General features: G+C 51.0%; 2 protein-coding genes, 1 long non-coding RNA gene and 1 pseudogene across 4 annotated transcripts in view; 2 read left to right on the top strand and 2 right to left on the bottom strand.

Annotated features, from left to right (window-relative positions):
- The window catches only part of PRX (periaxin), a 31,128-nt gene extending 27,161 nt beyond the window's left edge, over positions 1 to 3,967 (bottom strand). Inside the window, exon 1 of the mRNA XM_081871866.1 lies at positions 3,837 to 3,967. The gene's annotated coding sequence lies outside the window, so the exon portion shown is untranslated. The remainder of the gene's footprint in view (positions 1 to 3,836) is intronic.
- A 9,551-nt stretch (positions 3,968 to 13,518) lies between these two features.
- SERTAD1 (SERTA domain containing 1) lies at positions 13,519 to 17,391 on the bottom strand. Its single transcript, XM_081872375.1, has 2 exons — positions 17,238 to 17,391; positions 13,519 to 15,344 (listed from the first exon to the last, which is right to left on the bottom strand). The coding sequence occupies exon 2, from the start codon at positions 15,338 to 15,340 to the stop codon at positions 14,612 to 14,614; it is 729 nt and encodes a 242-aa protein (XP_081728501.1). The 5' UTR covers positions 15,341 to 15,344; positions 17,238 to 17,391; the 3' UTR covers positions 13,519 to 14,611.
- On the top strand, positions 15,351 to 16,462 carry LOC309347661. Its single transcript, XR_014159006.1, has 2 exons — positions 15,351 to 15,618; positions 16,061 to 16,462. It is a non-coding gene; the product is annotated as an uncharacterized lncRNA (long non-coding RNA).
- LOC309347756 (large ribosomal subunit protein uL22 pseudogene) lies at positions 16,813 to 18,432 on the top strand (annotated as a pseudogene). Its single transcript has 2 exons — positions 16,813 to 16,996; positions 17,924 to 18,432. The product of its transcript is annotated as a large ribosomal subunit protein uL22 pseudogene (transcript).
- The last annotated feature ends 8,810 nt before the right edge of the window (positions 18,433 to 27,242 follow it).

The raw sequence follows: 27,242 nt of genomic DNA, 5'->3' as shown, positions 1-27,242 counted from the left end.
TCCTGGCTTGGCAACAGCCCCCTCCTCTTCCTCCTCCTCCTCCTCCTCCATGAATTTGTCCCATCCTTTTTTAAAGCCATCCAGGTTGATGGCCACCCAGCCTCCTGCAGGAGGGAGTTCCACAGTTAACTCTGCGCTGAGGTCAGACAAGGGCACAGACACTGAGTCCCTTCTCCTTTGTTGTCCCATCAACTCACTGCCAGGATGCTAAATTTAATGCTGGGGGCGGGGGGGGGCGGGGAAGGAGGAGACCAGGGCTGGGAGGGGAGCTCTCCTTCCGCGCTGCATGCAGGGGAATGCTCTGCAGCTCCTGGTTTCCAAGAAAATCCCAAAGCACAGACAGAGAAAGACAGAGAGGAACTCCAGAGGAAGGAACTCCAGAGGAAGCAAAGCAGAGCAGAAAACAGCAGCGATTTGGGGAAGGGTCACAGAGCTTGGGGGGGGGCTGCTTTCCATGCAGAAGGCGCTCCACCCCCCCCCCCAGGTCAGACCTGAGTTTGAAACCCTGGCACGTTGCTGCCAGCCAGTGTAGATAACAGTGGGCTGAATGGACCAAGGCTCCTTCTAATGGTGGTGTGGGAAAGAGCTTCACTTTCCATCTTTTAATTTTCATCTGCTCTCTCTGTTTTTATCCACATCATAAAATGAATTTTTTAAAAGTTTAGCAAAAAAGAAAAGGTGAGCCAAGCCAGACTCCGCCAGGGAAGTCCCCACTCCTGTGACCCCCAAGGAGGCTGCACTCCCTGCTCCACATGCAACCCCCCCCCCAAGCAGGCCTCTTCTGCAAGGCCTCCATATGGGGACATGGGCCTGCCCTGCCCGGGACTATCCTGGCGTTTGTGGGTTGGCACAGGCACTGCAACGTGCAGGAGGAGAGATCTCTGGGCAGCCAGTCCCACTCACTCCCCCCCCCCTTAGCCCAGGAGGCCTGCCAAGCCAGAAGGAAGACTGCTTCCCCACAAGCTGAGCAGGAAGGCTTAGCTAAACCCCGAGGGGCTGAGCCTGCAGCCGCCCAAACCCAGCCCAGTCTCCTAGGGTGCACAGGCATGCGCTGGGAATCTTAGAATGGTGGTGTTGGCAGTGACTCAAAGGGTCATCCAGTCCACCCCACCCACCACCCACCCAGCAAGGGTCGTAGCTCAGCCGTGGAGCGTGCAAGTAAGGCTGATAACATCCCCTGCCCGAAATCTCAGGGAACAGCTGCCAGTTAGAGTAGCCAATACTGAGTTGCATGGAGCAGCTGTCTGGCTCAGGATAAGTCCCCAAACTAGAGCAAGGGCTGCCTGCTCTCCTGCCCTTCCAAAATTTCCCTGGGAAAGAATCACCTAGACATCTGCAGGAAGCAGCAACCTCAAACAGCCACAAATTCACACAGCCTCCACACCCCAACAAACTCTTTGCATTTGAGACCAGGGCATCTGGACCCACAACCATGGGTCCGTACTGAAACAGCTTCGGTCACCCTGATGGAGGACCTGTGTTGCGAAAGGGGCAGGGAGAGGGAGACCAGCTCAGTGGGGTGGGTATTGGAGGGGCCATATGGCAGCACTTCTGTTTGTCTCCCCAGGGTCGTAGCCAGAGAGTAGCACTGAGTGAGGGGTCCTTGGCCCCCTGGCACCTGTGTCGTGGGGGTACTCTCCTCTCTGAAATCCAGCATCACCTGAGCTCTGCGAGTGCAGCTTTCTCCCAATTGAAGTGCAGAGTGATAGAGAACCAGGACATTTGCAGGGAAACCAAAATGCTTGTTTACAAAGCTATTGTACTACCAATTTTACTGTATGCTTGTGAAACATGGACCACTTATAAACACCATCTCCAACTCCTCAAAAGATTCCATCAACAGGGTCTCCAAAAAATTCTACACATCACTTGGGAAGACAGGTGAACTAATACCAGTATACTGGAAGAAGCAAAGATCACCAGTGTCAAAGCAATGATTCTTCAACATCAACTTTGTTGGACTGGTCATGTTGTGCGGATGCCTGATGATCGTCTTCCAAAGCAACTACTCTATTCCAAACTTAAAAATGGAAAGCATAATGCTGGCGGTCAACAAAAGAGGTTGTGTTACTTTTATTGTTGTTAGCCGCTCTGAGCACGGCTTCAGCTGGAGAGGGCGGGATATAAATAATTTATTATTATTATTATTATTATTATTATTATTATTATTATTATTAAAGACTGTCTCAAGGTGAATCTTTAAAAATGTAGTATAAACACCAACAATTGGGAAACACTGGCCTGCAAGCGCTCCAGTTGGAGAACAGCCTTGACCAAAGGTGTCACGGACTTTGAAGACACTCAAACTTAGGAAGCAAGGGAGAGACGTGCTAAGAGGAAGGCACGCTTGGCAAATCCACACCGTGATCAACTCTCACCCAGAAACCAATGTCCCCCTGTGGAAGGACGTGTGGATCCAGAACTGGCCTCCACAGTCACTTAAGGACTCATTGTTAAAACCGTGTTTATGGAAGACAATCTTACTCAGCTACAAGGAATTGCCAATTCCCTGGGGACTGGTTCAGAAGCTCCTGGTGCAGCCAGATTGCTGACGGGAGCCTCTGGTCAAGGACATTGTTGAAACAGCTGCACTGGCTCCCCATCTCCTACTGAACCAAGTTCAAATTCCTCCTATTAAGTCACGATGCCCTGAACAATTTAGGCCTAAATTGCTCAGGGACCAATCCTGGCTCCATCACTGAGATCATCTGCAGGAGCGCCATTGGTTATTCCCTGAGTTGGTGAGGAGCATTTGACAACAATGAGAAACTGAGCCTTTCATCCCAATCCTGTGGAACACTCTGCCACTAGAGATTCAGAGGGCACCGTCGTTTGGATTTTGTAATGCTACTGAAAACAGTTCTATCTCACCAGGCAAACAGGAACAGTTTTCCACAATAGCTAGCTGATCTCTGATTATAACATGTTTATATTGTTTTTTGTACAATGGTTGTAAATTGCTCTGATTTCTTTTTAGGAGTTTTTATTTAAAAAACAACACTAAATGAGCTTCAGTAGGAATCTAAGAGCCAGGCTTCAAATGGAGGTGAAAGCACACCCAGACCCCTCTCCATCCTTTCAAGGGGAGAGCAGAGAGCACCCCAATTATGGGGAGGATCAGACCAGGCCAAGCAACTCCCTGCCCCATCACAGGACAAGCTCCCCACTGCCGGAAGGACCCTCTTTGGGCTGTACTAGCCAGCCAGCCAAACTACCTCCTAGTCCGGCCGGCCAAGCCAGCGCCCCTATCTCTGACCGGTCCTTGCTGGGGGCCTTTGAGGGGCTCTGCCCTCTTGCCCAAGGAGAGCAACTGCTGCTTTAGAGAAGACCCTCCCTCCCCCCCCCCAGATCGCTGGGCAAACAAAAAGGCACTGCCTGAAACCAATCCTGTGCAAGACCAGCGTGTGGGGGGGGGGCAGGACAGGACACGGAGCAGTACCCCCAAGAGGTGACAGACCTCCTGCTCAGAGGGTACTAAGTCCCGGCCGGGGGGGGGGCGAAAAGTGTCCCTGCAGCTTGGGATGATTTAGAGAGGCGGGAGCGGAATAAGAGGGGGCTAAAAAGGGGCAGAGCAGGCGCAACACCCAGGATACCCCCACCAAGAGAGTGGCTTCCGAGGGGTGAGATGTTAGGAACAGCAGCCCCGCCATCGCAGCCCCCACCCCGGCCTCCCCGGACGTCCAGCCAGGCTCCTGGGGCTGCCGGTTCGAATCCGGCGCCAGGGCTGAACCTGGAGGAAGCGGGGGCTCCGGGGCGCCCGCTTGGCGGAGAGGCTTCCCCAAGAGAACGAAGGCGCGGCGGCGGCGGCGGCGGCTGCTGCTGCTGCTGCTGCTTACCCGCTCCGGCTCCGCTCCGGCTCCCGCTCCGGCTCCCGCTCCGGCGCTGCGCTCGCCTGGGCCGGTCTGGGCGGGCGCGGGCCGGGGCGCTGCCGGGCAGCAGGAAGGGGGCGGCTCCGGCCGGCCCTCCAGCCGGTGGGCGCCCAGCTGGGCCGCGGCCGGGCGGGAGGAGGGTCAAGGCAGTCCCGGCCCCGCCCGGGGAGGGGCCGCCGCCCAGCAAGAAGCCGCCCCCGAGAGCGCGGCCAGGCGGAGGGGCTGTCGCGGCGCTCTGCACGCGCTCAGAGGCGCCCTCTCCACGCGCCAGCCAGGAGCGGAGGCTCCAGAGGCAGCACAGAGGCAGCGGCGGGACGGGGGCCGCTACAAACAGAACGACGGGCCGGGTCCCGGTTGCTCTTTGAAGGCGCTTTGCCCCCACCCACCGTGAAGAAATATGGAGGGGGCGCCCCTCCCCCCGAGTGGGCTGCTTCTCAGCGTGGAAGGTTCCCCCGCTTCGCCCTCTCATTTGCCCGTCTCCACGTGCGGCCGAGGGGTGCCTAAGCATGTGCAGAGAGCCCGCGCCACGGCGGGGGCCACCGGGCTTGATGCCAGTCTCCTTCCAACAGCCCTTTGGGGCTGGGCTCTGCCGGAGAGCGAGCCCTGCAGCAGGAGCCCATCCCCTCGCCCTTCAGGATGCCCCAAACCCCCTCCTCAAGCCCTGGGAGCAGCAGGGGGTTGCTCCCCCATTTGGCATGGCGACTGGAGGTGCCTTGTGCCATGCCAGATAACACCCATCACTGACTGGCAGCAGCTGTCCAGGAGACCTCTCCAGCCAGCCCTTCGGAAACTGAACTCGGGACCTCCTAGGAGCCAGTCAGGCGCCCTGCCCTTGGGATCACCCTTTCCTGAGACCAGGAAGGAGGGTTGTTTCCAGCAGATTTTCCTCCCCCCACCCCCACCTGACAAGGAAGTTAAAGCTGTGATGGACACAGAAGAGTTGTTATAGCAGATAAGAAAAGAGGGACAGGGAGGGAGAAGGAAAAATGGAAAGTCTTGAAAGTTACAGTTCTTACTAGAACCAGCTGAGCTGCAAATAGTTTATGCAGCATAACCTGTTTTAACTGCTTTTAATTCTGAATTTTAAACTGCTGTAACCCACCCTGAGAGCTACTGGTGAAGGGCTGGTAATAAATGAAATAAATTATTATTATTTCAGCCCCACCCTATATACATTTCCTACAACAGCCACTTTGCAGGCTCCAAAAACTCCCAGCTCCTTTGTGGGTCAAAACACGTCCCTTCATGTAAGTTGAATAGGAGTGGCTGGGGAAACCCAGCCAGATGGCTGGAGTATAAATAATAAACTATAATAATAATTATTATTATTATTATTATTATTATTATTATTATTATTATATAGGAGACACCAAAATCCACCCCACCCAACACACACAAAGAGCCCCTCGCCTTCCTTTCAGGCCAGTTGTTGCCTCTGAGCCCAGCCTGAAGGAGGCATTCAGGGGCAGCTGGCAGGGGCAACTCGAGGGGAGCAGCCCCCCACTTTCCCTTCTCCCAAGTCTGCTACCTCCCCCCCCCCCCGCAATTCCACCTTACCATAACTGGCTGCTGGGGACCAGGAGACCCCAAACACCCGGGCAAAGCACTCGCACATCTCTGCCCTGCTCTCCAGATCCCCAAGCTTTGTCCCACAGGGAAGCACCCACAGCTCTGGGGCGGGGGGCAATGCCGTGCAGAGCTGCCAAGCACAGTGAAATGCCGCCCAGCCCCCCAGCCCAGCCCCCCAACACACACTGAGGCATGCAAAGGGAGCCAGCCAGCAGGATTAGCGCAAGGCCACCATCAGCAGTTTGGGCAGCCTCTGAAAAGCATCCCCGCATTGTTGGACTCAGTGGACACCCGGCACAGACAAAAGGGAGGCCCCCCATGTCCCGTCTGCCCCTGGATGGGCCGCTCGGATGGGAGGGCAGTGAGCCAGAGGAAGCCGTCCGAGCGCCGGCCTCTTTGTCCCCTGCAAAGTCCAGCAGTTTTAGACCTCCCTGAGACCCAGACTCCTGGGCCACCCAGTGGAACAACAGTCCAGCCCCAGAGGTTTGGGCAAGTTATTTATTTGATTTAGAAATGTAGACATCGCTTGACTGTAAGAAGAAACCCCAAAGAGCTTTGCAAAGAGACAAGAACATCAGGAGAGCCTGCTGGGTGGTGGGCTCTCCTTCCTTGGAGGTTCTGAAGCAGATCTTGGATGCTTTGGCTGAGAGAGATTCCTGCATTGCAGGGGCCTGGACTAGATGACCCTCGGGATGCCTTCCAATTCTACAATTCCATGATTCTGTGGACCAGGCCAATGTTCTCACAGTGGCCAACCAGATACCCCGAATGGAGGAGTGTGCCTTTGGGGGTGAAGTCAAACCAGTGGAGAGTTGTGGCGCTTGCTGTGACTGTAGAGACCGATAGGGGAGAGATGCTTTGTTGCAGCTGGGGCAGAGGAAGGCACCCGGTTGCGTTGCTGCAGATGCCCCATGAGCTTTCTTCTCTCTGCGCTCCTCCCAGCGTCATTCCTCCTCTGCTCACTGCTGTGGATACACGACCTGATTACTCCATGAATTTTTCTAAAAGCAAATTAACTTCTAATACTTTAAAAATTCAGAGATCACAAACATGCATCAGAAACTGAACTTTTGGTATTCAGTAAAGGAGAGAGTCAGTGTGGTGTTTAAAAAATGTAGTATAAACACTGACAACTGGGAAACACTGGCCTGCGAGTGCTCCAATTGAAGAACAGCCTTTACCAAAGGTGTCCTGGAGACGCTCGAACTCAGGACACAAGGGAGAAACGTGCTAAGAGGAAGCCACGCTTGGCAAACCCTCGCCGGGATCAACTCCCACCCGGAAACCAATGTCCCCACTGTGGAAGGACGTGTGGATCCAGAACTGGCCTCCACAGTCACTTACGGACTCACTGTTAAAACCGTGTTTATGGAAGACAATCTTACTCAGCTATGAGGGATTGCCAAAGAAGAAGGAGGAGAAGAAGAAGAAGAGGAGGAGGAGGAGGAGGAGGGGGAGGAGGAGGAGGAGGAGGAGGAGGAGGAGGAGGAGGAGGAGGAGGATGTCAGATGAGGTCCTGGGAGACCCGGCGTTAAATCCCCACTCAGCCATGAAGCTCATTGGGTGACCTTGGGCCAGTTGCTCACTCTTAGCCTGACCTACCTTGCAGGGGTGTTGTGAGGATAAAATGGGGAGGGGGAAATAATGTATGCTGTCCTTGGAGGAAAAGTGGGATATAAATGCAACATTTCATTCATTCACTCATGGAGGAAGGAGAAGGCTGCAGTGACGCTCCACTACCAGTTGCTGGCAATCCCAGGGGGGCAGGATTCTGCTTGTGGGCTTCTTCCCACTCGGGCATCTGGAGGGCTGCTGTGAGAAGAGGATGGTGGACTCCAGGGGCCTCCGGCCTGATACAGCAGCCTCTGTTTCTGTTCTTGTGTAGCATTTTACAGCCCATCTCAATTGCCAGAAATGGACATTGGCAGAACTATGGACTAACCACAGTGCAAGATTGGATTATTTGGAAAGGGGGGGCCACCGTACGCTAGGCACAGAATCTCTGTGACCCCAAGGGTTATCTAGGCCTTCCTTGCAATGCAGGAATTGCAGCTAGTCAGCAAGGGAATTCTGGAAACTGGCAGCAACCACAGAAAAAGATGCAAGCTGGAAGGAGGGGTTGGGCGTTCTGTGGAATGCAGGCCACCTTGCGCCCCACGGGCTGGGCCTGGCCTCCCCACAGCAGTGATTTCTCCAGCACAAGGCACCCCCTGGACAGCTCCAGGACTTGGAGGGGGCTGAGTCCGTGTCCGCAGTTGGGAGCAGAGCGCAGGAAGAGGCCCCCGGACTCTCCGGGCCAAGGGTGAAAAGTAAGCCTGTTCCCAAGATAGCACAGGGAGCCAGAGCTATATTTGAGCCCTGTTTGGACTAAGACTCTGGCGCTCCTTGCATCCGCCCGCCCCCCTTTCATGGCAGCAGGTCAAGCACCAGGAGGATCCAGAATAAACACCGGACGGACGTCCTCATCAGAGAGGGGACTTCCTTGAGGTGACGGGGAGAGCCGGGGCCACACCCACCCGCCCCGCAGGAGAACGCAAGAGGATTCCTGCTGGATCAGGCCAAAGGCCCTTCCAGTCCAGCCTCCTCTTCTCCCAGGGGCCAACCAGAAGCCTCTTGTGGGAATGCGGCAAGCAGGATCCGAGCCTCCCCCAGTCTCCAGCCACTAGGATGCAGAAGCATGACAGAGCCAGTGCTTTTTTCCTAGATAAAGAGGCGTCAGTACTCAACATAAAGCCCTCAATGGCCCTCTCCTCCTCCTCCTCCTCCTCCTCCTCCTCCATGAATTTGTTTCATCCTCTTTTAAAGCCATTCGTCAAGGCCTCCTCAGGCATTCATGTATTTCCATTTGCGAGGGCATCCCAGGCGCTCTCAATGCTGGGAAGCAGCAGCAGTCATGGCTTTGTGGGGTAACTTTGACTCTCCCAACATGTCGCAGCAGAAAATAGTAACTGCCTTGCAACCTTCTCTCTTCTGGTCCCAAAAGGCCTAAATCCCGCCTGCCTCATCCTGGCAACAACCCCCAAGCACATGGGTGAAAGTTTTGATCCATTTACTCTGCTTGCGATGGACTGTCCTACACAGTTTCAGAAACCCAAGAGGCATTTGGTTCTTTCTGTTAGAAGTGTGCGTGCACACAAAAGCTCATACCAATAACAAACTTAGTTGGTCTCGAAGGTGCTACTGGAAGGAATTTTTTTATTTTGTTTTAACTACGGTAGACCAGACACAGCTACCTACCTATATCTAGGAAAAGCATGACCGTCTCCCACAATGGGTGGTTATTAGCAGTGCTGGATTTATGTATAAGCTAAACAAGCTATAGCTTAGGGCCCCACTCTCTTGGGGGCCCACAAAAAAATTAAGGAAAAAAACCTGGATGTACGTTTCCAAAATATACGATGAAAAACAAATAAAATCAAACCTACATCCAGCAACAGTGTTTTGTGTTGTGTAGATGCCTATGGTGTCATGGGCCCTGCCTGCTTGTCTGCCCCCTAAAATATCACTATCACTATTAATATACTTCAAGCCCCATGTTGGATAATAATAATAATAATAATAATAATAATAATAATAATAATAATAATAATTTTATTATTTATACCCCATCCATCTGGCTGGGCCTCCCCAGCCACTCTGGGCAGCTTCCAACGGATCATTGAAAACACAATAGAACATCAAACATTCAAATTTCCCTCAACGGGCTGCCTTCAGATTCCTGCCCTGCAGGAGTTGGGCCAGCTCAGCAACTCTATGAACCTGACTTGGCCTCTGCACCACTATGCTGTGTGTTGGAGAGAGATGGATCATGTCCCCTTGTTCACTTGCAGAGCCCTTTGAAGAGCTAAGAAGAGCCTGCAGGATCCGGCCCCTGGCTGGCCCAGCTAGTCCCGCCTCCTGCTCTCACAGTGGCCAGCCAGATGCCTCCCTGGGAAACCAGCAGCGGGACCAGCTCTCAGGTCTGGGAAGCAGGGCTGCCTCCGACTCCTGTGGAGTGAGTTCCGGGGTTTAACTCTGCACCGCATGAAGAAGGACTTTCTTTTATGGGCCCTGAAGATGTGAAGGAAGTGATGCTCCTTCTCAGGGCTTTTTTTTCCAGGGGGGGACGCAGACCCCTAAACATTTTGTGAATCTTTGTATTTTTGTCCAAAGTATTTATGTTTCCCGATTTGAACTATAAAATGGCGGTGTGGTTTTTTTTAGTCAAAATGAGAGTACCCCTAAACATTATATATTTTTTTTAGAAAAAAAAGCCCTGCTCCTTCTAGTCCAGCTCGAGCGCAGGCGGCCCGGGAGGGCTCAGCCCTGACCCAGTACTGCCCTCTGGTGGCTGTTCCACAAACGCCGTTCCGGAGCTTGGCACCCCACCCCTCCGGTCTCTGCCTCTCTCTCTGGCTGGCCCTTCTGTTATTGCTCCTCCATTCCTCTACTCCCGAGGAGCTGTGGAAGAAACAGGGGCCCCTCTTGCTCCTGGAAGAGGCTCTGAGCTTTTAACAGGTCCATAGCACTGCCCTAGGAAAGCGTTTGCACGACCCACGAAAGAAGACCATCGGAATAATACTACTGTAGAAACAAACTGATTTATTCAAAATCCAGTTAAACTTATTTACTTTAATTAATTCCACCAAACGAATTGTCTTGATCTGGTGATGCCATCTTTGCAAAGTATGAGAGGCTGGGCAGAGAGGTTTCCGTTTTTGTTTTCAAATTGCTTTTATTTTTTATGTATGTCATTTTAAATTGTGATTGATATGAATGCTGTATTCTTAGTTTTAGATTTTATAATTTATGTGGAATTTGTTTTCCATTTAGTTGTGTACTTTTTGGTGTGCTTTATTTATTGTTTATGACTTTTGTTATGTTGGTAATTATGTAAATATTGGCAGGTTGTAAGCCGCCTTGAGCATTCTTTTAACTCTGAAAAGGCGGCGTACAAATAAAATGATGAATGATGAATGAATGTACACCTCCAGCTCCCCCTCTGCCCCCCTTGCCTCTTAGCATCCCCCCAGGGAATCCCACCGCCCCCCAAGACCCCCCAAGACCCACTACCACTCACTTTGAGAACGCCTCCTATAGCACATTCATCTTTCAGGTGCCCCAAGCAGGGGGCGGGATGGAGCAGCAGGGCCACTGGAAAGGGGGTCTGGAAAGCTGGGCAGCCGCTGAGCCCGCTCTGCCAGGTGTATGAAGGCGCCTTCCTTTTCCTTGTTTCTAGGTCCCGCCTCCATCCCGACGCTCTGCCTGCCTGCCCCCAAACCAGCGGGCGATTAAGGCAGGCGGAATCTAGGGCAATGGGGCAGGACCCATGGGGTGGGGGGGCAGATGCCAAGGGACATGAGTCAGGCCAGCAGAGTCGACGCATCATTTCCTCCCTCCGCTTCCTGCCCAGCCCGACTTCAAAACACCTGCCCCAGGTACGGCTCCTTGCCGTTCAGTGCTGAAGTCTCCACCTGCCAGACATTCTCGAAAGGACGGGGAGCCTCATCTTCCCAAACAGGCAACCCTGTATAGGGAAGCTTTTAAAATTTGATAAATTATTGTATTTAATATTCTGTTGGAAGCCGCCCAGAGTGGCTGGGGTATAAATAATAAATTATTAGTATTATTACCCCTTGAGAAGTGGACACTCCCTGCCCGCCCCACACACACCAGGGCTCTCCTGACTCCGTGCTAAAACCCCTTGCTCAGCACAGCAGTTATGGGCCCCTCCAACCCCCACCACGTCCTCTTTCAGTCCACAGAATTGGGACCTGACCCTGGAAGGGCAAAGAGGCTTCCTCGTTCCCTGGTCTCCATCTCCCAGCGCCAGCGGGATGCAAAAGTGAGACCACCTTCAGCTGAAGCCCCATATATTGGGAGACCCCCCCCCCCCAGGCGCAGAGGATAAGTGCATGGTTAGAAAGCAAAGTCTGGGGCGGAAAGAGACTTTCCCTTTCTTTGCACACCGCAGGAGTCCCTCCCTGGGGGAACCCACCAAACCCATTGGAGGACTTCAGAAACTCCCTTATCCCCTGGCTTTTGATGGCTGATGATAATGGTTCTTAATTGCTGTGGTATTATTTCCAGCTATCAAAGGAGGAGCTCTCATGGAGGAGAGCACTATCAGTGGTTACATGGCCATGCGCTGCCTCCTTGGTCAGAGGAGGCACTTCTGAACCCCAGTGGCTAGAGTCCGGAAAGCTGCTCTAGTGTTCGAATCCTGATTCCAGGTTTCCCATCATGGGAGTCTGGTCGGCCACTGTGAAAACAGGATGCTGGACTAGGTGGACCACTGACCTGATACCCCACCCATCTGGCTGGGTTTCCCCAGCTACTTTGGGCAGTTCCTAACAGAATAAAAACAGAATAAAACTTCAAACATTAAAAACTTCTCTAAACAGGGCTGCCTTCAGATGTTTTCTTATGGAACCTCCAGGCCCAGAGACAGTCTATCTGGATTCTTAGTAGTATTGAGCCGCCGAGAACAGGATGCGAGACTGGTGGTTTATGAAAGCCACGGGGGGGGGGGATGCAATTTTGAATGCAGGATAGGAATGATTAAAGAAAGAGGGTGGCGTAATGGTCAGAGTGCCAGAGTAGCAGAACCTGGGAGACAAGGGTTTGAATCTCACTGGGTGACCTTGGGCCAGGTGCTGTGTCTCAGCCAAACCTACCCCCCAGGGCTGTTCTGGGGGTTAAATGAGGAGGGGGAAAGCCATGTGTCCCCCCTTAAGTCCCTTGGAGAAAAAAGTGGGATAGAAATGCAACAGACACAATGATACACAAAACATAAAATGCTGACTGTGAATTCCAGCCGCCTGCATTACACCAGCCCAGGCAAAAGTGAAGAGCGCCCAGCAGGCTTGCGTTTGGCCCCATAAGGAGATTCCCTGGATGCAGAGAGCGCAAGGAGGGGGCTTCTCTGGGCTGAATCACACATTTCCCCCTCACCTTGATGGGCAGATGGCGATGGTTGTCTAACGAACCAGGACTTCTGTGCTCAACGTGGTCTCTGCCTGCTTGCAAGGCACTTTCTGTTGTGCCCACAGATACAAATCAATGGTGTTGTGTGTGTTGCCTACAAATGGGCCAGGCGTGTGCCCAGCCTTTGAGGGGCCCCTTCCCCAAAACCGCTCAGGGCTCTTTTGGAAAAAGACATTTAGTATGATGGGAGAAGGAGCTAAAGTTTTCTTTACCCAACTTTTGCCTCACTCCCCCCTTGCCAACTGAACAGAGCCTCCACATACAGGGGTTATATACCTGCAAGTGCCAGACGTTGTGGGCAAATGCTGTGTTTGTAGCCTTGGTTGAGTGGGGGCTTCCTGGCGGCAGCTGGCTGGCAATGGTGCAAAAGACATATGGGGGGGGGGTTGGCACTGAGCTTGGTCTGACCCAGCAGGGATTTTCTGACATTATTAAATTTAAATCAGTGTCAATGTGGTTTGAAATATGCCACCTACCTGCATCCTGCCACTGCGGTTTCCCGTCTGCTAGTTGCACCCTCCCCTTCAACCAGTGGCCTTTAGGGAATAGATCCAGTCTGAAAGATCCCTTTCTGGGAACTTACGAGAATCACATGATAGTCAAGTAATTCTGGAGCAAGTGATTCTGAAGCAAACTTCCAATCAGCTGTTCTATCCCCCCTCCTCAAAGGATATCCAACAAGGAACACACACCCTCCCAATTTTCTTGCCAGACCACGAATGAAGGCAACACCTTGGGATCTTCACTGCTCAGATATAGCACCTCTGCCCCTGAGCCATGAAGGAGACAGCAAGCTGCGATTCCTGCATTGCAGGGGGTTGGACTAGATGACCCTCGGACCCCTTCCAGCTGACCCATGGAAGACGGAGCCAGCTTGTTTTCTGCTGCCCCAATTGCAATAAAGGAGATTCCAGCTGAACCCTAGGAAGACCTTTCTGGAGGTCTCCCTTAGAAGGCACTGGCCTTTCCTTCATAGGAGTCTTTAAAGCAGAGGCTGGGTGACCACTGGTCAGGGATTGCAGGGGGTCAGACTGGATGACCCCCAGGGGTCCCTTCCTTCTAGGGCTCTACCTTTTCAGGTCCCCCAAGTGAAACGCACACACACAGAGAAAGATAAATTTGGTCATTTAAAAAGTGATATGACACATAAACAGTACATGGGATTGCCAAGCTCAAGTCCTCGGCACTCAGACAATAAATTACCCTCCCAGACTCACAACCGTTTGCCGCTGAGGGCAGCTCTCAATACACCAGACATCTGTGTGTGCACACGTACGCAAGGGAGCACCTTGCCCTTGCCACCCAGAGGAGTCAGCCGAGGGTGGAGGAGGAAATGGAGAAGGCGGGGCCAGCTCAGCAAACAGGCCCTTCAGGACGACCGAGACTCAGGTGCTGCTTCTTTGCAAACAAGTCAGTCAACACCTCAGTCAAAATCTGGCCCATTGGGGGGGGGGGTTTTGGGGGGAAAGCCCCCCACAAATGGAAATCCCACCCCCCCTGCCCCTGGGAAGCAGGAGAGACATTCCTGCCTTTAAAAGCTGTTGCAGAACCTTGTCGTATCAGATACAGTGGGACATCGGTTTCCGAACTTAATCCATTCCGAAAGTCCGTTCTTAAACCAAAACCATTCTTAAATCGAGGCGCGCTTTCCCTAACGAGGCCTCCTGCCGCCGGTGCCCTTCCACTGTTCGGATTCCGTTCTTAGACCAAGGTAAAGTTCGCAATCCGGGACACTACTTCCAGTTTTGTGGAGTTTGTAAACCGAATCGTTCGTAAACAGGACTGTTCTTAAACCGAGGTACCACTGTAATCTGTTTGAGCCTCTCGGAGGTGCCCAGATTCTCACGGAAAGTCGGACTCTGACTTCCAGGAATGTCGAGGGGGCTGCAGAGCCCCTTCCTTTGTGGGATTATCTCATACAGGAAGCTGAGGAAACAGCTTCTCGGAAGATGTAAATGGGGCCATTTTGCATCTTCACGCAAAGCTCTGGCTATTTCAATGCAGTCAGCAGAGACCTACTAAAATTAACCGGCAGTCGGTCTACTTGGAGAAAAACCCTTGAGCTGAATACAACCTGATGCTAACTGCAACTCCCCCATTTCCCTCCGTTGCCCACTTGTGACCCACCCACCAGAGGTGCCTCCACCCCAAGGTGAAACTCGGCTCCTACAGGAACGTCCACTCCCCCCCTTCCCCCCCTGCCCAGGTCACAGCTCCTGAGCCTCCACCAGCATGTCCATGAGATAATCGAGGTCTGCCAAGCCTGGCCGCTCATCCTCCGAGCTGGGAAAGGCCTCCTTGAAGCTGGGGAGACTGGTGGGCGACCAGAGCTCACAGTCATACATGGAGGTGTCAATGTCTTCAAAGATGCCCTCCAGGCCGTCCTCCAGCAGGTAGGTGCTGGGGCCCAGGGTGTCCAGCGGGGCGGAGGAGCATGGCTGCGAAGTCCGTTCCGGCTCCGAGCAGAGCGGGGCCCCCTCGGGCTGGGCGGCGGAGGGGTGCACGGCATCCCCAAACCCTTCCAGGCCGCTGAGGTCCTCCAAGATGGTGGAGAAGACCGAGAGGTCCATGCTGGAGAGGAGCAGCTCTTCCGCATGGGGGGCGAGAGAAGGCGGTGGCGGAGGCAGCCTCCTGCCAGGGTCCTGGAGGGCACAGGGCAGGGCGCCCCCAGAGCTCTCCCTGCAGACGGAGCTGCCAGCGGGGGCCGCAGGAGGGTCCGGCTGCTGGAAGAGGGCCCCCGCGGCCGGCTGCATCGCGTCCTGGATGCGCCGCAGGGTGTTTGCCACGAGCACCAGGTGCCGCAGGTTGGGCTCAACGTGCTGGAGGCTCCGGTGCAGCTTGGAGACCGAGAGGCTGAAGAGGGAGCTGGTGGGGGCCGCGGAGGGGGCGCCCTCGTCCCCCTCGATCCGCTTCCGCTTTGTGCCCTTGGCCAGCATCTTTCTGGGGAAGGGAAGAGAAGAGGCAGTCAGGGTACTCTGCAGGGGAATACGCAAGGCCCAAGCAGCCCAAGGCAGCAGCTGGCACAGTCACCCCAGGGTGGCGGCAGCAGCGGCAGCAGCAGCAGCCCCTCCCCTTGAAACCCTGCCGACCTGGGGAGGGAGGCCCTGTCCCTTCCGGTGCAAAGCCTCCCCCCCCCACACACACACCAGGCAAAAACTGGAGCAGGAGGAGCCTCACTAGAGAGGCACCCAGACTCTAGGTCAGTGGTTCCCAAGTTTGTTTGGAGAGGGGTCCTGCCCCATTGGTTTCATAAACCCACCCCCAGTGCCCCCTACCCTGTCAGAAGCATGACCCAGAAGAGAGGTTTGCACCAATGAAGATAATAAATAACACAATAGAAGTCAAAGCAGTAACAATCAATTCCACGTCTATTCAGAAACTGAAACTATTTAGCATCAGCCTTTCTCAAGTTTGGGTCCCCAGCTATTGCTGGACTACAACTCCCATCATTCCTAGCTATCAGGATCCATGGTCAGGGATGATGGGAGTTGTAGCCAAAAAACAGCTTGAGAAAGGCGGGTATAATGGATTCAGCAAAACTGCTGAATTGGGTCCAGCGATGCAAGAGTCCGTTACCCCTCCAGTGCCCCCCGCCACCCTCTTGCCTCTTAACTCCCCCCCCCCCGGTAAATCCCACCCGCAGGGGCCACTTTGAGAGCTTTCTCTAGATCAGCCTTTGCTAGCCAGCTGCCTTCCTGGTCTCTGGACTACAACTCCCATCAGCCCCACCAGCCCAGCAGCATGACAGAGGGGCTGATGGGTAGGAAAAGTATCTAGAGGATCCCAGGACTCTGGAGAGAGTCCTGCATACCCGATATTCCAGCTGTAGTCCATATTGCTGCATTTTTGACAGGGCTGGTTTTTGGAAAACGTCATTTATTGTTTACGTATCTGTACCAATCTATAATTTTTAAAAATAAAAAGTCTGTGTGAGATGCTTCAAGAGGCCTGAAAAGCGGGGATTAAATTAGGAAATGAAATGATTAAACACACACACACACACACCAGCTGTGAGGCTATTTGGAAGCTGGTTGCTGATTTTGCCTCCCCCCCCCCCCTCCAAAAGAACAGCAGTGCAACACTATTTTTGGTTTCGGTGTGAAAATATCCAAGGCTCTGATCCAAAGAAGCGCCGCGCCCCGCCCCCTTCGCAGTTTATGGGGTGGATCCGATGCTAGCCCTACTCAGAGGAGACCCGCTGACGTTTAATGAACACGGCCAAGTGAGGTCCGTTAACGTCAACGGGGCTACTCTGGAGTAAAGCTTACATACGACGCCCATTAAGAAGAAAGGTCTCTGAGGGAAGCTGTGAGCCGGGCGGGATCTCCCGCTTGCGAGGAGGGGCGGATCCTTCCCCGCAGTTGCGGTGGGGGCGGGGTTGGCGGGGGTTCCTCCTCCCGCGGCCGGGATGGGTGGGGGTCGCGGCGCCCAGGCCCCACCCGGCAGGGCTTCCGTTCTGGATCCGGCCGCTCTGCACGCTGCGCTCCGCCCAGCTGGGCTCCGGGATCCAGCTGCCCCGGAGGAGGGCGAGATCCGGAGCCCCTTCCCCCCGCTCTTGGGGATCGATCGGCTAAGGAGATCCCTCCTCCCAAGTAATCGCCCCCCCCAACTCTCTGGGGCGGGATCGGGCAAGTCTCGCCCGGCCCGGATCCCCGGCCCCCGCATTTTGGGAAGCCCCCGCGGGTGTCCGTCCGGGCGGGGGCGCGCGCAGCTTCCTCCCCGTCGCGGCAGCGGAGAGTGACTCAGGGCGAGGCGGCGCAGTCCCAGGATCCAGCCGGGATCCTCCGGCGCGGCGGCCCCGCGAGGGACCCCGGAGACCCCCGATTTACATACCCGGCTCTTCAGGGGCCAATCAGCGGGGTCTGGAAGGCGGCGCGCAGCCAATCAGGCGCCGGCATGCTTCCCCTCCGCGCTCCGGGCTGGAATCCCGCCGCCGCTGCCGGGGGGGAAGGAGACATTCGCCCTGCGGGGGCGGAGGGGGAGGCGCCGGCGCCGGCCAATGGCGGAGCCCGCCAGGCCGCCTCATCTGCATACAAGGGGGCGGCGCCGGGACGACTCACCGTTGCGGGGAAGGAAGGGGGCGGGGCGGGATGGAACAAACAAGCCGGAGTCCCCGCCCCCCTGCGCTGATTGGCTGCGGCGCGGAGGAGCTGCTCCGCAGTCGCTCCGGATGCGAGGCGTTCAGACGAGCGCGGAGAGGAAGGGGCGGGAAGAGGCTTTTGAAACGGCAACCGAAATCTCCCCTCCTCATTTTTTCCTTAAAAGATAAAGCTATAAAATTATCACTTTGTAGACCCATATGAAGGATCTTGTTTTACAGTCAAGCCGTGAATAAATTTTATGAACTAAATTGTCAGTGCTCCTGACATAAATATTTCCGATTTAAAAATAGCGCCTCCCCCCCCCCCAGCCTTTTCCCCGGCGGCAGCTGTGGCTGTAAAGGAAAGCTCTGAACATGGTCCGGAGAACCCCGCAAAATCATGCAAGTCAAGGGGGTCCAAACACGTGAGGCTGCCCAGGCTACCGGGCATGCAAGTACTTGAAGGATGTGACCCTCACCAAGCAGTGTGTTCCCTTCCGTCGTTGCAATGGTGGCGTGGGCAGGTGTGCCGGGCCAAGCAGTGGGGCTGGACACCGGGGCCTGGGCCAAAAGAGAGTGCTGAGTTCCTCCCGCACATGCTTAAAAGAGCAATGCTGAACTCAAGGGTCTGGGAGCAGACTCTCCTGTAGCTGAGCACATTCAGGTCAACAAAGCTCCCAAAATGCGCAGGCCAACCTACATTAACCCCGATGGGAGTTCTCCTCGCCACATTGGGATGATCCTCACAGAGAAGGAGCAAATTGTCCCTAAGCCAGAAGAGGAAGTTGCTCTAAAGAAGAAGAAACTGAAGAAGCAGAAACTGATGGCTCAGGCATAAACATCTATTCAGTTCACAAAGAAAAAACAATTTTTAAGTTTAATAATAAAAATAGTGCCCCCAAACCAAGAATGAATTGGAACGCAAAGCAAAGTGAGGAGTTATGGAAAGAAGCGCCAACTGTGCCCCGAAATCCCTTAAAAGCTCTAAACTGCAACTAAAAGCAACTCTGAACACGCCTGGAAGAAACTCTGCACATGCCTCGAGGCACCCTAAAGGAAACCCAGACTGCGGAGCAGCGCCAAGCCGCCAAGCCAAGGACACCTCTTGTCCTTGAACAAATCCAACCTTCTCTTCGATACGATATCTTTATTGTCATTGTCCCTTGCAGAACAATGAAGCAGGGAGCCCCCAAGGTCCTCCAGACGGCCCTGCAGCTGTGCTCCACCTCCCATCAGCTCCTTAGGACCTACTGAAGATCAAGCAACCCCAAAGGGTTTGCCTATGACCTTTTTGTGGGTTTGAAAGAGCTCCGGGCGATACCGGCTGCCCACTTCCTTTTTAGTCTGGGGGGCTGGACTAGATGACTCTTGGGGGACCCCTTCCAACTCTACAATTATGTGGCTGGGGCCAAGATCTGCCATGGGGTTTTCCGGCTGAGAAGGGGTGCCGCAGACTGAACTCCCACCTCCCAAACTTTCTAGCCCATTCCACCGTTTGCAGCAAAGAAGTAGCAGCCAGCTAAGAGGAAAGGAGCCCCCTTCAAAAGCCAAACATTGGAGGGGGGGGGGAGCTTTTGTCACAGGGCTTTATAAAAACACACAGGCAGAGTTCCTGACATGATTAATGTCCATGTCACATTCTGCTAAACAAAAGTAAACAAGCAAATGTGACCTGAAGCATCTAAATCAGTGATTCCCAATTAACTAATTACTATTGTTTAGTCGTTTAGTCGTGTCTGCCTCTTGGTGACCCCCTGGACCAGAGCACGCCAGGCACTCTTGTCTTCCACTGCCTCCCGCAGTTTGGTCAAACTCATGCTAGTCGCTTTGAGAACACTGTCCAACCATGCCTTGCCATGGCGAAGGGGCTTGAATAACTCAGAGAAGCTATGAGCCATGCCGTGCAGGGCCACCCAAGATGGACAGGTCATAGTGGAGAGTTTTGACCAAACGTGATCCACCTGGAGCAGGAACTGGCAAGCCACTCCAGTATCCCTGCCAAGAAAACTCCATGGACAAAGACTAATTATTGAGGACCCCCTATTTTGCAAAAGCCAAGCAACAGACCCTCTACTTTTCAAAATGTTGATAACTATGGTAGTTACTTCTGCAAAGCGATGTGGGGCAGCCCTAATAAGCAAAGGACTTTAGGTAGTGTTACGGAAGGGGGGGGGCATGTCTTCTTCACCTTCTTCTTCGCTACAATATATCAATTTATTTCCAATTGTCAAAAGGGACTAAAATCTATAAAATTCATAGAAAATCAGCGTGCCAGTTTGCTCAATTACTCTAGGACTCCATCACATCTCCCCTGTCCAGCATAATCCCTCAAGCAAAGTGTCAAGACCCTAATCCTTTCAAATTGCTCTGATCAGCCTTTCCTCCAGACAATGTCAGGTGGCAGACTATGCATATTTGAGACCATTGTTTTTTTATCCCCAGGAAGTGTTTATCTGTGCATATCTCCAGCTCTGCATATTCCCCCCTCCCTCCTCCATATGTTAATCTGTGTAACCCCTCCACCTTCCTGAAGTGCTGATCTGTGTAACCCCTCCACCTTCCTGAAGTGCTGATCTGTGTAACCCCACCTTTCTGTGATGTATTCATGACGTGTTTTGCACTGTATTCTGGGACATGGAGGGAGTTTCAAAAACTCATGTCACCCCTTTCTCACGGTTCAATCTCGCCTTGAACCTGTTGCGCAATAAACTTGGATCTTCTGCAGTTTGCTCCTGTCTCCGGCTGAGCTCATTTTCCTCCGCAGGGACCCACGGACTTAGTCCGATGAGCTGGGTGGCAGAGTAGCCTCGCACCCAGATTTTTGCCATAACAGTTGGCCCCAACGTGGGGCATGCGGTTCTCCCGCGTTGCTGACCGGGGGCCCCGAAATCTTCAGCCGGCACCAGGCCATTTTGCCTGGGAAGATCCTTTGGACCCCCGGCCATCTTCCGGGCGGTAATCGAAAGCCCCAGGAGTTCAGCCGGGGAGCAAAGAGGGATCCAGCCGGCTTATTCATCAATCCCGGGATCATCATAGAAGACATGTGAGTATAAGGAAAAGGAAAAATCCAGTGCACTGGTGGGAAAGGGGTGGAAATCTCCTGGCAACTGAATTCTCTGCCCTCCTCTCTATCGCTCCTTCTCGCCTGTCTCTTGGTCCAATTGGTGAGAGAGACCGTGGACTGCTGCTCGACCCGAAGGGGGGGTTCTGAGCTCTATCTCTTTCTCTAAAAACCCTCCAGCCAGCCGCACCAATTGGGAGTCCGAAAGTAAGACGGAGAGACCCGACTTGAAAGATAGCCGACTCTCCGCAACGGGTATCCCAGTTGAAAGCAAGGGGTTGGAGTTCTTTTTCCGAACTTCCTGAGCGTCCTTCCTAGGGGGCAGGAAGTGGTCTTGCTTTCTATCCAATCCCAGCCGCACTGGTCGGTGCCATGTAACACGTGTATCGTGCGTGAGCCCGCTTCCAAAAGCAAGGGGGATTTTCGGTTCGAAACTCTATCCAGGGATCACCCGATCTGGCACCGCACGGCGCGGGCGTTCAGTAGGGCCCCTTTTCCTGAGATTGACGATAGGTAGGAGGTTGCCAGGAGGGATAGCCCATGAGGAATTGGGCGGGATCGGCAGAGTGGAAAAGGACCCCAGGTTATTGACTAAGGAAATAGGAAGGAATACCGGATAGCTAGAGCTCTTTAAAAACCCACTAAGGAAGTTGCCAAGCGACTAAAGACCCCTCTTTACTATAAATCCCGTATTAAGTATATCAATCTCCTAGATATACCAATCCTTACCACCCTTTCTCTTCCCTCTTTCTGTCTAGACACGCGTAAAACATAAAATGGGTACCCAGGCTTCCAAACGCGAGCGGGCTCACTCTGGGAAGAAGGCTTCTAGAAAGCCATCTCAGTCTCAGAAGGACCCTGACTCTCCTCTCCAATTTGTCATCACGTATTGGAAGACGATTCCTGGCCACAAATTATTATCGAAGCAAAATTAGAGAACCTCTGTTCTGAAATCTGGCCTGCCAGCACCGCCTCCGCCAAGCCCGAATTGCGTTGGCCGGCTGGTTAACTGGTGGTGTTTGAAGAGGCAAGGAGGCTCTTAAAACCATGTGGGACCTTCCTACTAATTTCACTTAATGAAGCTAAAGGAAGCAGCCCAACTCCTTGCAATAACCAACTAAAGGACGAGAGTATATATGTTTACATGTTGTCTGTTATGTGTGTTGTGTGTTAATATGTGTGTTTACATGTTGTCTGTTATGTGTGTTGTCTGTTCCTTCTGTCTCTGACAGACTGCCTTTCTTAAGCGCGCATAGTTTAAACTGCAAGCTTGCTTCAAAATTTTAAATTTAAGGAAGCTATGCTGCACCTTATCAGTCCTAAATAAGACAAAATGAGAATGAAGGGTGCAAATGTTTACCCCACCTCTTGCTTTGCCGCAACTTTTCAGATCGTGAGTCTACAGTCTATTTTGGAATGTGAATGTTTCTAATGTGGATTAGATGTTTCTGCTGCAAAAGTGTAGGTGAGCACAACTGCTCTCTCAAGCTAAAATGCAGTGTATTTATTTCATGAAGCACATGCCTATGAAAGTATGGTCTTCCTCCTAAGAAAATATATGAGTCCAGTTTTAACTTTGATTTGGTTGGACAGAAGAGTTATTGTAAGGCTCCTGATATCAGGCCTCTTTTCTTAGAAAATGCCCCCCCCCCCGTTTCATTCTGTCTCTTTCAGGTTTTTTTTTTTTTTTCTTCTCTTCTTCTGTGCCAGGTAAATTTACTTCCGAGTAAGCTTCCTTTAAAGGAAACTGCAAAGGGGGGCATAGATTAGGCTTACTATTCCTCTGCAAATTCAGGAAAAATTGTCACTTTTGTATTCCCTTTAAATCAAATCTATGGCTGTTTTAACTATGCTTTATAAGAGATCCTCTCCCTATCTTAAGAAAATGTTCACTTCAATCTTTCTTTAAAGATCATTTGTCTAGGAACTTGCACTCTAAGGAACTTGCACGTCTAAGGAAGTAAACTCAAACTAATCTCAAGATCTGCTAAAGGGTTCTGTATAAAGTTGGGAATTTTTATTTTCCTCTTCCTTAGTACATGATAGGAGCACTGATTGTGCTCTCTTCCCCAGTAGTGCCTGTGTACATAAGTATGTGTGTGTAGTACAAATCTTGCTGTGAAATCTTGCTGTGAACCCTTTATTTTGGAGGGTTGGACTAGATGACCCCAGGGTCCCTTTCAACTCTCCCAATTTGTGGCTGTGTGGAAGGACATGTGTCCGCAAGCATTGCAGGGTAATTCTTAAATTCTGGTGTGGTGATGGAGTTGAAATTCAGCCTAGCTTTGCTCTTTAGTTTTAAAAAGGTGAGAGGTGAAGCTGTGATGTTTTGAAGCACAACTGGTAATATCAAGCTTTTGAGTGATTACAGTGTTTATCATTTTGTCCACTATTTAAAATCAGACAAATACATATGGGCCTTGACCAATCCTGTAAATAAAGGGGCAGGAAATTTTTGTCTGCAAATGGTAAGGCCGAAAAACTTAGAATGTTAAAAAAAAAAAATTAAAAATCCTATGAATTCTGACTCTCTGGCCATTTTTCCCATATATAAGGGCGCGGCATTGTTCCACGAATGGCCAGAGGGATATTAGCCCTTTCCTGTACATAAAGGAAGCAGTCGCTTTGCTTGGGCTGAAATTGCTAGCTTTTGTTGGTGAATACTTCAATTGCTGAGTTTCTCTCTTTTGTTTTAAATCTAACCCTCTTTTAAAATCTACTTACCCTTCCCTTATTCAAATTCTAATTTTGCCAAAAGATGCAACATTTCAATAGTATAAAAGGTTTGCTGTGACATGAACTCCACACATGCACAGGGACTAGATCAGCAAAAAAAAAAAAAAAAAAAAAAAAAGATAGGAAAAGAAATGAGAGAGAGAGAGAGAGAGAGAGGAAGGAGGGGGAACTGTGGGGGGGGGAGGTTTATGTAAAACCTTGGAACCATTGAGAGAAATCACCCTTAATGTATCCCAAGTTTGAAATCTTAACATGCCAAATTCTTTTCACAGGTAAATATCAAAAAATTCCACCTCTCAATGGGATTTAAATCACAGACTTTGTTTGTGTGCATTTTAGGAACAGCATTTCCTAACAGGCTTCTCACGTGAAATAATTTTCCCTTTTAACAGGATATGTGAACCCCGATAACAAAGTGTTTGTCCCTTTTTTCTCCCACAACAACTTTCTTTCTGTTCTGTGAAATCCCTGCTGTATTAGTGACTTCCATCTCTTCGTGGCTTTGACACTTTTTAAGTTACAAATAATCTGTTTTCATTTATTTAATCCGTTTTTCCATGATGTCTATGAAGCTAATCGAAGCACAACCAAACATTGTTTGTGGAATGGTATTTGTTTACCTTTTGCCTGAGCATTTCTTATTAATTCTGTCATTTTGGCTAGTTCAAGGTACTTGCACAACTTTAAATTGCCATTCATTTTTTCTTGGTATTAAGTCATTTCCCAGTATTTTGCTATTAACATTCTAGCCGATATGGTCACATCAAGAAACACTCTTTTATTTTCATTGTTACTTCAGATTTCTTAAAATTCTGTGTCTTAGCATTTATTTATTTTGGTTCCTCATAGGTCATTGTGTGTGTGTTTTATTATTATTTTAACTGTGTCTTTTAAGTCCACCCTGCCCTTACAGGATATCACTTCTACAAGTGTGTTATTACAGATCCAATGAAAGACTTCGCCACCACAACAGAAGACACCAAAGTTTCAAAGTGGTGTCTCTTTCAAAGGATATAGACTGCGGGGGGAGTGGGGCTGACAAAGGGGGGTGGAGTTGAATTACAAGGACATTTTCTGACTTTTGAACCTCAAGATACATATATAAAATATCCCAATTGTCTCAAGATATGCAACTGATATTTAATTAGTTTGTTTTGTATTATGTGTTATTACGTAGGAATGTTGAAATGTGTCTGACAGTGTGTCATTTCCACAAATGGGGGGGCTATTTTGTGGCTATTTTTGTGTGTAAGTGTTTTATGTCTAATGTCTTATTCCTTACACCCCAGTGGAGGATCCTCATACATTTTATACCTTTTAACAGATCAGGATATTATGTAGTCCAATGTTTAGACTTAGATAAATTTATTACCATATTTCGTTGTTTCACCTGGCACTCTGCCAACTTCCCTACCCATTTTAAAAAATGTGCTAAAACCCACTTTACCAAGGAGAAGCTTCTAAGATACATGAAGGTGGATATGCTTTGGTTTAGCAGGAATGATCCCTTATACAGTTAAATTGGCTTATTTCGACAAGTGCCCCTTTAAGAATGGTTTTCTTTTAACAGATTGGTTTGAAGAGTTGAGAACCATGGGGAAAGATAAATTCAGATTGGACTCAGTTTGAATTGGGCAAGTGTATCCAGGCTGCAATTAGCTTTTGGTCCTTAAAGTGCAAGTGAGCAACTTCCCATGACTGCAAGACCAATAATAAAACCCCATAGGAAGCCAAGGCAAGGACATTTCCCTCAGGACGTGTCCAAACCTGTGGCAGCTGTGGTGAGTGCCAAGCAACATGGTTAATATGAAAGCCCTAAGTGGATTCACCAGGGATTGCCACTACTGTGAGACCACAGAAAAGCTACCTTGACACCTGAGAACACAAAAATGGCGGGGGACAAAGCAAACTGCATTTTTTCAGTCAGTAGTGGACCTTCCTGCTAAATGTAAAGCATAGACCACTATTGAACAAAATACAACAGGTGTCCTTTTATGCGATATCCTATATCCAGCTATCTGCACTACTATACTTGCAAATGGCCTTAAGAGGCATGATTTGCAAGTCCCCTTCAGGTTTGCACAAACCCACACATCTAGTACGATAGATGTTATTATTCAGTGCATATCTATATAACATACACATACATTGTATTGGTCCGTGTTGCTCCCCCCTTTGTTGCCCTGCTCAACCCACCTCCTTTTCCATTAGGGCCTATTCCCACTCACACGGCACCCCTACCTTCACCGAGATTTAGGGTGCGGAGAAAAGATTTGCAAGTTCTTACAGAACTTTAATGCAAATCTATCTCCGAATGGGGGACTGTTACGGAAGGGGGGGGGCATGTCTTCTTCACCTTCTTCTTCGCTACAATATATCAATTTATTTCCAATTGTCAAAAGGGACTAAAATCTATAAAATTCATAGAAAATCAGCGTGCCAGTTTGCTCAATTACTCTAGGACTCCATCACATCTCCCCTGTCCAGCATAATCCCTCAAGCAAAGTGTCAAGACCCTAATCCTTTCAAATTGCTCTGATCAGCCTTTCCTCCAGACAATGTCAGGTGGCAGACTATGCATATTTGGGACTATTGTTTTCTCATCCCCAGGAAGTGTTTATCTGTGCATATCTCCAGCTCTGCATATTCCCCCCTCCCTCCTCCATATGTTAATCTGTGTAACCCCTCCACCTTCCTGAAGTGCTGATCTGTGTAACCCCTCCACCTTCCTGAAGTGCTGATCTGTGTAACCCCTCCACCTTCCTGAAGTGCTGATCTGTGTAACCCCTCCACCTTCCTGAAGTGCTGATCTGTGTAACCCCACCTTTCTGTGATGTATTCATGACGTGTTTTGCACTGTATTCTGGGACATGGAGGGAGTTTCAAAAACTCATGTCACCCCTTTCTCACGGTTCAATCTCGCCTTGAACCTGTTGCGCAATAAACTTGGATCTTCTGCAGTTTGCTCCTGTCTCCGGCTGAGCTCATTTTCCTCCGCAGGGACCCACGGACTTAGTCCGATGAGCTGGGTGGCAGAGTAGCCTCGCACCCAGATTTTTGCCATAACAGTAGGTACTAAAAAACAGACTAGGGCTGAGCGATATCTGGCTTTCAATATTGTGATATATCAGCAGCTAAACATCACAATGTTCCGATATATTACAATATCTGAAGTTAGAGACCAGGCGTGGGGCTGAAGGAAGCAGCAGCCAGGGAGATCAGGCAGGTGGGGGGAGGAGGAGAGAAAACGGAGTCACCTCCATGGTTTGGGAGGGGACGGGGGCCATCAAGCCACCTTCGGGGGGGGGGCAGCCAGCAAAGATGCTTGTCCTCTGTGGCTGCTGCTGCTGCTGCTTTCCTGCTGACTAAGAAAAGCTGCTCGGCCTCCGTTCCTTGAAGGGAAGGTGGATGACAGTTAGTTGGGTGGGGGGAGGCCATGGACCCCCCTGGGTGCGTTCTGCAGACCCCCAGGGGTGCCCGGACCCTTAATGGGGAACCACTGATCTAAATCATCCTCTCCTAACCTGTTTTCCCTCTCCCCCCCCCCCCGGCTTTGTTGGGCTACTTGCAGTCCCAGCTAGCATAAGTCATACAATGCTGAGACAGTTACAGACAGTGGGAGGCTGTACAGTGATACCTCGGTTCTCAAACTTAATCCGTTCCGGAAGTTTGTTCCAAAACCAAGGCGTGCTTTCCCATAGAAAGTAATGCAAAACGGATTAATCCGTTCCAGACTTCTAAAAACAACCCCTAAAACAGCAATTTAACATTAATTTTCCTCTCTAACGAGACCATAGATCCACAAAATGCAAGCAATAATCAATGTACTGTACTATAAAATAAAAAAGACAGTATTGTAGATGATGAATTTTTTTTTAAAAAAAATCTTCCTTGCTCTGATGATAGTCATTGTTTGGAGGGGGACTTTTATCCATTTCCACAGTCACACAATCAATCAATC

Source organism: Podarcis erhardii, assembly GCF_964252035.2.
Source record: "Podarcis erhardii genome assembly, chromosome: 7".
NCBI lineage: Eukaryota > Metazoa > Chordata > Lepidosauria > Squamata > Lacertidae > Podarcis > Podarcis erhardii.
The sequence above is the reverse complement of the archived record's forward strand: the minus strand, read 5'-3'. Positions and strand labels throughout refer to the sequence as shown.